Source organism: Rosa rugosa, chromosome 7, assembly GCF_958449725.1.
Source record: "Rosa rugosa chromosome 7, drRosRugo1.1, whole genome shotgun sequence".
Classification (NCBI taxonomy): domain Eukaryota; kingdom Viridiplantae; phylum Streptophyta; class Magnoliopsida; order Rosales; family Rosaceae; genus Rosa; species Rosa rugosa.
The window spans coordinates 39,221,120-39,232,475 of record NC_084826.1 but is presented as its reverse complement, the minus strand read 5'-3'; the positions used below and the strand labels follow the sequence as shown (position 1 = coordinate 39,232,475).

Sequence of the window (11,356 nt, the reverse complement as noted above, 5' to 3'; positions counted from 1 at the left end):
ATGGGAGAGCTAGGTGCCCACAGTAAGAGGAGAGAGGATCGAGTGCTCATAGTAAAAAAAATTGAAGAGACTGTTTTACCCCTTGAAATACGACAGCTGACACGAAATTAACTGCGTCATTGACGTCGTGTATGTTTACTGGGTCGGTTTTGAAACCTCATGTACTAAAGTTTATGTTTTGGAAATTGCTGTACTGAAATTCGTAGGGGTCCATAGTCCAGGACCACTTACCAAAATTTTCTCTAATTTAATTGTATAGAAAATTTTGGTATGCAGCTATAGCTTGCAGAATCTTGTCAAAGACTTAAAACATTCTTCTAATGTTGGAAAATATTAAGGATTTATTTAATTTTGTCATTATGATATACGTTATCATGTATATCATTGCTGAACGACATTATCGTAAGTACCGATTGAAATCAAAATCTATCTATGATGCTTTTTCAAGAGTTGGAAATTTTCAACGCACGGTGTATGTGAGTGATGTAAGATGTATAAATGAGCTTCGGATGGATAGGTACACATTTAACAAGTTGTGCTCCATGACACGCACATCTGGTAGACTGCGAGATACAAGAAATGTTTCTGTTGATGAAATGGTAGCTATGTTCTTGAACATACTTGCACACCATAAAAAGAACAGAATCATACAAGACAAGTTTTTACGTTCAGGGGAAACTATTAGCAGATACTTCAATGCAGTTTTAAAGGCAGTCTTATGTCTACAAGGACAGTTATTGAAAACACCAGAACCAGTGGCTGAGAACTCAACTGATGAGAGGTGGAAGTTTTTAAGGTACATAAAAACATGATTTTTCTTATTAACTTGAATTGAAAACAGAAAAAATTCTAGGTGTTTTATTATTGTAGAATTGCCTTGGAGCGTTAGATGGGACAAACATTAGAGAACATGTACCAGAAGTTGACAAGCCTAGGTTTGGTCTAGGAAGAATGAAATTGCTACAAATGTCTTGGGAGTATGCTTTCAAGATATGTGTTTGGCTCCAAAATCAGTCTAGTTGCAAACAGTCTCTTTTTGAGCGTGTGCGCAGGCGTGCCAGCACCGTGGGGTGCAGTCGTCGGGGAGTCCCTTGACCTGACTTCTTCTCAAACGATGTGGACGAGAAGAGCACCAATCTCGTCACAAAGTTCTTTTCTATGCCTTTCGGAAAAGGACTTTTTGCCTTACGGATAAGGGCTTGTGATGTGATCTCTTCGCGTCACCGAGTCGATACTTAGTATTGTAGACTAAGCAGAGCAATCACTGGAAGTAGGAGAAAGCACAGGGTTTGCTAAAGCGTGACTTTAGCTTCGCTGGGTTGCGAGGGTGTTACCCTTGCTTCGCTGGTTTGCTCCGGAGAGACTTTGATAATTGTTGAGATTAATTGATTGAGAGGTGTCCTTTTGCTGTTTCGCTTTAGCCTCTATATATATGCTGCTCGTAGATTCTCCTTCCTAATAGGAATGCAATACTATATTTTAGGCCACAGTTATTGGCCTTGAATCAAATCAAAACACTTAATAGTTTTGATAACTATCGTAGGCAATAATAGATTAACTCTATCGTAGCAATCTTCTAGGCAAGGTTAATTACCTTTTCGAGATAAATTCTGGACGTAATCTTCTTGGATGCGAACAGTAGGATATGCACGTCTCATATTCATATCTTCGCGAGGACTCTATAGCCATGCAATTATATCATCCCTTATTTATTGCAATCAAAGGTGATTGCATGTTTCTTGAATTGTACCACGTCCATGAATCCTTAATTGCATGGGCAACTATTCATTGCTTGCATATCATTGGTAGTGAATATCTGATGGCCTTCCTTAATTGGCCCATGCATGAGCCACTATATATATACACACACACAATGATTCTCGGTTACGGATGTCCGTAACTTTCAAAATCTGCGGATTTGCAACGTTAGCCGTTGGATGTGGTTAAATGAAGCTCTACGGCCATGATTTAAGCAGCAAAAAAAAAGGCTAATTGATACGACCCGAATTTAATATAAAACCCACCTGCAAAGGTTTGAGTTGAATCTCGATGGTTCTCAAGTTGTCTTCTTTAGAACAAAGAATAGCACAACTTTGTCCGTTTCTTCAGTCCTTCAAGCCCACCTCAACTCCCCAACTCCCGACCAGTATTCAGTTACTTCAAGGTTGCTGCATACTGAAGAGCTTCACACCTCAACTCCCCACCCCGAGTCCAAATCCAGGCGACCAGCCGACCACGATACTCGAGCAAGACAACAAGGTGCTGCATTCCTTTCTCTTCTTCTCAGAGTCTCAGAGATTGAAGGCTCATTCTCTTCTACTGCTCTTCTTCTTTGGGGCAATCGATTGAATGTAGTGTAAGATTCAATTTTGTTGTATTTATTCAATTCAATTTGGGGAAATTTTTAGAGTTAAGAATTGATGTTGATTTCAATTTCGTGGGTGTTGATTTAGGCTTTGCTGACTTGCTCTGGAACACTGGAAGTCTGGAACGTGCTCTCTTGCTTACAATTTATTGTGGGTTTCTTCTCTTTCTTCCAATTCGATGTGAGGAACTGACTCAACTGAGGACTGAGCCACTGGGGAACAATGGTTTCAAATTTATTGGTATGGTTTTAGTTTAATTTTCTTATTGGTATGGCTTTTAGTTTGATTTGTTATCAAGTTTTGCAATTGATTGATAGGAGCATAATTATGCGATATTAATAGCATTAATCTCTATACTTTCTTTGTTAGTTTAGTGTATTTTCTCGTTATTCACGTTGTTTATTTGTTTTATAGGTATTTTGGAGCAAAGAAGGAGAAAAGAAGTAAAAGAGGGATTGAAAAGCAAAATCGGAAAATCTGCCTGTGCAGATCAGTTAACTTCGACAGAGCACTGAGACCATCTCAGAATGATCCAGAGGATGATCTTTATATTGATGGATAGCCTCGGATTTCTAGTTTCCGAATATTTTTACGGCTCATCAATATCATTTTTCTAGAAGAAGTTATGGCCGATTTAGTACAAGAAGGTCAGGCTGCGCGTGAATCTGAGGTTGGACGGGAATTTATGTTTCGAGGCCCAAATCACACCGAGAAGCCCGAGGACGAGTTTGTGCTTCATATTTCAGCTTAATATAGACAAATGGCATGATGTGAATGGTTGGAATGAGTCATCAAGTTCAAGAGCCAATAGGAAAACTCCACCTAAGCATGTGAACCCTAATTCTTTTAGGTTTTGGATTTCCTAACCTCTAAGCATATAAAAGGAGATCAATCTGCAGCGGCTCTCTCTCTCTTCCTCCCCTTCTTGAGTTTGTTTTGTTTCTTCTATGTTTAACTAGTTTTTATTAGTTAGGGGACTGCTTGAAGCCCCTAGACATGAACTACAAGATGATTTGACCTTTGATGTTATTTTCTTTTAATCCAAGATGAGACTTTTGTTTACTACTTTTCCATTGATGAATGCTTGCTTGTATGCTTTGAGTGCATGCTTAGTATGCATGTTTGGATTCTAATGCTTTGATTGTTTGATGCCTGGATCAATAGTTGGATTCCTCAAACCTTCTAGAGAAGCAATTGTTAGTTTTCACTATCAAGTAAACTAAGTCCTAGGTTTAGCAAGGCGCTAAGTTTATTGCGATGCCTAGTGATGTCTCAAACTCTTTTAGACCTTAATGATCTCTGCATGTTTAATCTAATAAGCGTACCTTTAGGTTGCATTGCTTGGGAACAGTCTAGGTGTAGAGCACTTCCTGCCTAGCGTACGAAGTAAGAAAGGGTAATAGGTTGTGTTCAAGCGTACCGAGCCAATTTGAGTATCTTCATCTAGATTAATTGAATTAAGATTGAACAAATTATCTTGTGTGTGATTGTCCGGGGTGGATGCATCTTCCCTAGCTATCTTTATCATATTGTTTTCAAACCATCTCAAAATCTGTTTTCGTTACTTTCTGTCCTCTATATTTTTGTAATTATTTTATATAGTAAACGATATCCGAATAATACCAAATTTTTTGTGCAACACGCCCTGTGTGTCTAGTACATCACTGTAAATTTTCATAATTTGCTGAGTAGTTTAGATTAGGTTTTTAATTAGGTTTTCGACTGCTGTTCGCTAGGAACAGTGGTCACTTTTGTGACATTGTTTTGTGTAGTTATAACCTTAGTCCTCTGCGGGAAAGACCCTTGTTTACCCTTGCTACAATTGACAATCTTAAGTGTGAATAAGGAAAATCAATAGCTTATAAACTTAGCTATCATTGATGATAGTTGGAAATTGTGTGATGCAATAATTCAACACTCTGACATGTTAATTTAACGTGCTCTGTTTCTAGATGTTGTGGGTAATGTTCTCTTGCCATCGAAGTTGACAAGTTGTTAACTTGGCATAAGTTCGAGCAATGGCTCTTCATCCGTGTTTAAAATTGAGAAACTCTTCATATTTCTCTCTCTTTGTGTACCTATTAGATTGTTGTTGGGATTCTGCCAATAGGATGGATTCAATATGGTTTGAGAAGATAGGATAATCATAGGGTTTAGGAGAATAGAGACTAGGCTGGTACCTTTGGACAACAATCTAATACTTTCGGTTCTTTTCTGATCGCATTAGACTGCTGTTCAGATTCTGCTAACTGTTTAGGAAGAAATATAAAGTACTCACTCCCAATTTGGCCAAGTTGAGTGTTTGTCAAGGCTGCAAATACTTATGGGATTTAGAAGTTTATTAGTAGCTTGAGTTTTGGGATTCAATAGTTCAACATAAAACATCACCTTCCATATATCTTCCTTTATGTATGTTTCTGTGCCTGAGCTAAGTCAACTTTGTCTTATATTAATTGAAGGTACAAATGCTAATACTTGTTACATCTATGCAGATTATAGCATAGTGAACGATGACCAAGCATCACCCTGATTTGATCATGTGCCGGAAGCAACTAGGGATTGTCATTGGGTAGCTCTGCCAGAAGTGTGATGGGTCGTTGTGTTATCTGTGGAGGAGTTGGGATTTCTGATGCTTACTATTGCTCATTCGTAGTTTTTGTGGAAAGAACTATTATGTATGAACAATTATGTATGTTAGATAAATCAGATTGTGGAAAGAACAATTATGTATTATGTATGTTAGCAATTCAAATCCACGATCTTCACCTGCTTTTCCTCTTGCACAGTTTCCAGCAATTAGTGATAAGGTGGTCATCTTGGTACACAAGCTACCTTCTAATCAATACATCACACATCACCTGCCAATTGTTCACATGCTGCACTCTGCATTTACAACCCCAATAGAACACTAGCTCAAACAAGTTCTCATACAAACATACGAAGAAAAATTGCTCTTTTGGAGCATTCTAAGAAAAATTGCTCTTTTTTTTTCCCTCTTTTGGAGCATTCTAAGTGATGCAATTGCTCATTTCTTTCATTATCAAGAATATAAAAAAGATGAACTCAGAATTCTTACTAAAGCCAAATCCTCAATGAAATAGTAAAAGGGAGCAACAATCAGATGCAGATAAGTCAATCAGCATCTATCAACCCATATTTCATTTCTTTCATTATCAAGAATATATAAGGATAACAGCGATTACTCCACCTGTTTCAGAATCCAAGTCGATGATCTTACCTCAATATCCAAAACTATTGAATTGTTCACAAAATGGCAGACAACGATAGCTAGTTAATATAACATAGCAAAGAACAAACTTTTTCTGCTCAATCTGATCACTACTTTATACTTTGCTGCTATGCTGCAAAACCAAGGACAAACTTTTTCTGCTCAACTCTTTCCTTGTTTATACTCTGCTGCTATGCTGCAAACAACAAGTCTTTGAGATAAAGTCTCTTCAAAAGCAGGGGAACTTAATTGTCATCATCTTCATCGAAGGAACTGGGGTCCTCATCTTCATTAGTTGATATTGGCTCGTGATCATCTTCATCCTTGTCCGCATAATTTTCAAGAACAGAACTACATGAAAATAACATCTAATTAACTACATCCCCATATAAAAAATGAAATTATACAAGGAATAAACAAAGTTCTTCACAACGTTACCTATCGTTAGGCATATTAAGAGCCGGACAGTTCCGTTTATCATGTAATTGCCCATACAAACCACATCCATGACATTTCCTTGTACTGCTTCTCTTTCTCTCTGTCTTCTCCTTTGACTTCTTAAGCCTTTTTCCAGAACCCTTTGCTTTGATAATCTTTGGCTCATTATACCTATGTTGAACATCACTTGGCAACTTCTTACCGATACTTGCACTTTCACTACTATTGACTTGCATTTGTTTGAGCTTATCAAGAACATTGTCAAGAGCCTCGATAAACATGGTCTGAGCTTCATGAGGACTTGTAAGGACTTTATCAATAACAAGTGAAGCATGATGAAATAATTTACTACGCTTCACCACCAATGCATTTGTATCTGTTATCTCCAACCCATCTAGGTCTTTAACTACAGTAGCATTTGCAGCTTTAGTCCATCTGTTCAAAATATATTGGTCAGGCAAGTAATCTACTTCCTGAACTTTCAGCAAACATCCCAAGATGTGCCTACAGGGGATTCCTTCACTTTGAAATTTTTTGCAAGTACATGAAGCAAGGTCTGTATGCTTGTCATAAACAATTTCCCAATCCTTTTGAATATGATCCCTTCTTTTCTTGACCAAATACAATCTTTGATTGTCATCTTCTCTCATAAGTTGAAACCTGTAATTGAAAAAGCTAATATAGAACTCACTTTGAAATTGTTGGAAACAGGCACGAGTATAAATTCTAGACAATTGAGATTCCATAGGATGAGGGGTATTCATCTAAGGCTCTTCATTTGCATCAATATGGGTAGAAACTAACTCTTGATGACGTTGATGTACAAGTCCTCTATTAAAGCGAATCACAAAGTCTAGTAATAAATTTTTGTGGTCAACACACTTCTTGAAAAATGAATGACAACTTTCAGCACGTTGGCTACTTGACATTCCAGTCGAGAAAATGTGATTACAGTATGCAGGCACCCATGATGCTCGAATGTCATAAATTGATTGAAGCCATCCATTGTCACTTAAACCACTCTTCTCAACAACTTCCTTCCACTTCTTATCAAATTCTTCTGTCATCTCAGAGTTCCACACACAACTTCTAAAGTCATCATAATATTCATTACATTTCACTGCACCTATCTTTTCTGAAAACTTATTTAATATGTGCCAACTGCAATACCTACAATGTTCTAAAAAACGGCGCTAGGCGGCGCCTAGGCGCTAAGCGGCAAGGAACCGCTCCGATTTTGGCCTAGGCGTTTCCCTTAGGCGTTGGGTTACTAGGCGGGCTAGGCGGGGACTAGGCGGGCTAGGCGGTTCTAGGCGAGGCCTAGGCGGTTCTAGGCGGGGCCTAGGCGGTCGTAAACCCTAATTTATTCTATATTTTGACTATTTTTATATTTATAATTAATTTTTAGACTTTAAATATTGTTATTTAATTTATTATATGTCATAAAAAATAATTTAAAATTAAAAAAAAAAAAACCGCCTAGTCCCCGCCTAGGCCCCTAGGCGCTAGTCCCTGGGTCACCGCCCGACTAGCGCCTAGCGTTTTTTAGAACCTTGAATACCTATGGAATGTGTTAGGAAGAACTTGGGAAATGGCAATCTTCATAGCAGGATCTTGATCAGTAATTATCATTTTTGGGGGACTTCCTCCTGGTATTGCTTCTAAGAAAGTATTGAGTAGCCAAACAAACGACTCTGTGGATTCATCACCTAAGAATGCACAACCAAACATAATGGTCTGGCCATGGTGGTTAACCCCTAATAGTGGTGCAAATATCAGCCGATATTTGTTAGTGTTGTATGTTGTATCAAAGATAACTACATCCCCAAAGAAAGTATAAGCCCTCCTGGAGGTCACATCTGCCCAAAAACAATGTTTGATTCTATTTTCACTATCTTCCTCTATCTTGAAATTGAAAAATGAATTCTTCTCCCGCTGTGCTAAAAAATGAGCTACAACATATCTCCATCATGTCCTTTCAACTCTTCTCGCTTATCTCTTTCATAATTGTATATATCTTTCCCTGTGCAACCCATATTCTCAATTCCTCTCGAATGAACTTCAAGCAAACTGATTTGTTGGTGGCTTGGATTAATATTTACCAGTCCAAGTTCCATGGTTAAGCATTTGGTAGCATTTGAAACTTGATGATGAGATGGTAACAAATGAACTCTCTCAAGAGTTGTCAAAGGATGGTTATGAGCCTCCGTAAATTGAGTGATTACATATATGCGACATCTCTTCACAGCTGCAATCTTTGCTAGACAACCCGTTCTTATGATCCCTTTCCGCTTTTTTGGCAGAGCCGTATGTTTCTGTGAATGCCCTTCTTTGCGACAACAAAGTTCTTGTCTTATAGTTTCAGAACCATCTTTACTCTTGGCAGTAGAACTTCTCCGAACACTAAACCCAGCTTCAAAAGCATACTTGTTGTAAAATTCAAAAATCTCATCTAGTGTTCTAAATTCACCGTTTTTTGTAGGCTTCAACTCATCCGCTACTTGAGGAGTGTACACTTCGGTGGTCTCAGCATAACATGAAACTGACCCTAAATTCATTGCCTGAAACATAGTCCCCGACCTATAATTTTTGGGCTAAATACTAGTTAGTACCCTGTGGTTTAGGTCCAAAATCAATTCAGTCCCTGGACTTCTAATTTCATCAAAAACACCCCTACACTTTCAATTTTGATCTAATAGGTCCAATTTGTTAATATTCTGTTATGGGTTCAAGTTATAGTTGGATTATTTGTTGAAAAACTATTTATTTTTAATAGTAGGACTCACTCCTAAATTGACTATGCAAACCACCTCGACACCACATCATAAAACATAGGCCATATATGAGCCACATTAACAAGTTAAATAACTCAATTGTCGGAAAACTAACAAATTGGACCTATTAGATCAAAATTGAAAGTGCAGGGGTGTTTTTGATGAAATTGGAAGTTCAGGGACTGAATTGATTTTGGACCTAAACCACAGGGTAGTAATTTGTATTTAGCCCATAATTTTTCATTGCAAAACAATGAAACCACATAAAATTAAACTACATGAACTTTACAATTTTATAATCAAGGCAGTGAATGAATGGCAAACCAATTAGACTATATTGATAATTACACATAGAATCCCAAACCAAAGTCAGCAGAGAAACCAGCTTTAGCTTTTATCGATTCAAGGCCCCATCATCCTGACCAAATCCAAAGTCAACAGAGAAAGAAGACAGAACAAGCTTTTGTAAAATCTATACCTGAATTATGAGTGCCTTTGTCCTTAAAACCAAAGCGTGCAGCAACAGTTTTCTCTCTCCCTCTTCAGAAACATCACAGGGAATCAAAATATTTTAGAGGTAGAGGGAGTGAAAGAGCGGGAGATCAAAGAGATCAATTGTCAAAAGAGCGGGAGTTCATCGAGCTTAGTTCCAGGTTGGTCTTATATAAGACCCGGGTTGGATCCATTTTAATCTCCAACCCGTATGACCCATGCCTTCTTCTTTTAATCATGGCCGTAGAGCTTCATTTAACCACATCCAATGGCTAACGTTGCAAATCCGCAGATTTTGAAAGTTACGGACGTCCGTAACCGAGAATCATTGATATACAATGATTTTTATATATATATATATATATATATATATATATATATATATATATATATATATATAGAGCGGTTCCAAAGAGGACGTCTGCACTGTTGTTAAAGTGCGGATGTCGACGCTGGAGCTCGGCTCGGGGCGTGACGGAGTGGTGGGGCTTGCCGGACGGACGCCTGGGGTCGGACGAACCGGTCTGCAGTCGGTGGAGTCGCCGGCGACGTGGTTGCAGCGCTGCCCAGAAACCTGTAGTTGCAGGTGAGGTCGCTGCCCAGAAACCTGCAACTCCGACCTCCTCCGACCTCGAACGCTGCCCAAAACCGTCCGGGATGCCTCCGGCCTCTGTCCGCCAAGCCCCGAACCGCCATTGCAGCCTGGAACGCCGCTGCTGCGTCGCCGTCCGCACTTTAGCGTCCGCTTTGGAACGGGCCTATATATATATATATATTCCTTGTTGAATTGTAATCAAGGGTGATTATATCTTACTATCTCCCCCACGTCCATTGTGGCTTAATTGCAATATATGTGGGACCCCTTGATTCCTTGCATGCATGGCTCTTGGCCATGATCCCTTCCTTACCATAGGACTTAATTGCATGAGAATATATGATTCGCATGGCTCACGTCCTTGCTCCTTCTTGCACCATACTTGGTAATCAAACAAATAGATCACCATTAATTATCAAATATTTGATAATTAATAGTAAATATCCAGATTTGCTTCAAAATTGCTTGGCCACCAAGTATGTTTTATTTAGCCTCTAAATAATATATTCCGAACTTGTCGAAAATATATTGCTTGGGCTACGGATATTGGCCCGGATTTCTTCAAGTCCCCCTTGTCGGGAAAAAATATTAATTTTGAGTTCAAACAATATGCAATTCATTTATGTATTACCGGGTTAGGAGGGTTCCGCTGCAGATTCGCGAGTCCTTCGTGATGCCATTAATCGAAGACATGGTTTGAGAGTTCCTCATGGTGAGATGAAGTGAAAATAATTATGTGTTGTCCTTAAGTCTTTGGTTTTCTATTTTCTTTTAACTTTTTGCAACATGCCTCCATATGTAAAGCTGATTGTGCATGCGAAAAAGAACGAGTCATAGCTGCGACACAAAGGCATCTTCATCTCTAATAACCAACCCCACTCTACATTTACTTTCATTCTTCCGGTAAGTGGGAGTGTCCATGGACCTGTGAGTGACGGACACTGTGATCAAGTGGAGGAGGAGGTGAGATACCATTTGAAATTAAGTGACGTGGCATGAGTTTGGATGCATCTACTTGTGGAATCCCTCACAGCCCATTGTGACACATTGGCACTCCTATACTCTTCAAGCCATCTAGAAGCCCACTGAGATATATATAGAGAATTAAAGCAACCATTATTCCAAACTATGTCATTCCTCACCGTCCAAATTGCCCAGAGTAGTGTTGAGACCATTTCAACGTCATGGACAGGCAACTCACACACCAACAATCTTACCCACTCCCTCAACGAAGAAGCTGGATGTGTAGTGGAGTGGACAGTGTGACCACATAATGTGGACAATTTTACAATCCTTGAAAAGATGCTTCCCGTCTTCCACTTTATCATAACTAAAGAGACACTTATGCAGTTAATTTTTTTTTTATCAATGCAATGACTTGCAGTTATGTTGTTGAACCAATAAAACAGTTCCCACGTTTCTAAATTTTGAATTTTTTATTATTTTAAATATTTATTAATTA

General features: G+C 38.6%; 3 protein-coding genes across 3 annotated transcripts; 1 reads left to right on the top strand and 2 right to left on the bottom strand.

Moving 5' to 3' along the window:
* Positions 1-374: 374 nt before the first annotated feature.
* Positions 375-812, top strand: LOC133723280 (uncharacterized). The gene has a single exon (XM_062150095.1). The coding sequence runs from the start codon at positions 375-377 to the stop codon at positions 810-812; it is 438 nt and encodes a 145-aa protein (XP_062006079.1).
* Positions 813-5,840: 5,028 nt separating this feature from the next.
* On the bottom strand, positions 5,841-7,100 carry LOC133723279 (protein FAR1-RELATED SEQUENCE 1-like). Its single transcript, XM_062150094.1, has 3 exons — positions 6,838-7,100; positions 6,034-6,693; positions 5,841-5,946 (listed from the first exon to the last, which is right to left on the bottom strand). The coding sequence occupies exons 1-3, from the start codon at positions 7,098-7,100 to the stop codon at positions 5,841-5,843; spliced, it is 1,029 nt and encodes a 342-aa protein (XP_062006078.1).
* An 885-nt stretch (positions 7,101-7,985) lies between these two features.
* Positions 7,986-8,591, bottom strand: LOC133723278 (protein FAR1-RELATED SEQUENCE 5-like). Its single transcript, XM_062150092.1, has one exon. The coding sequence runs from the start codon at positions 8,589-8,591 to the stop codon at positions 7,986-7,988; it is 606 nt and encodes a 201-aa protein (XP_062006076.1).
* Positions 8,592-11,356: the final 2,765 nt, after the last annotated feature.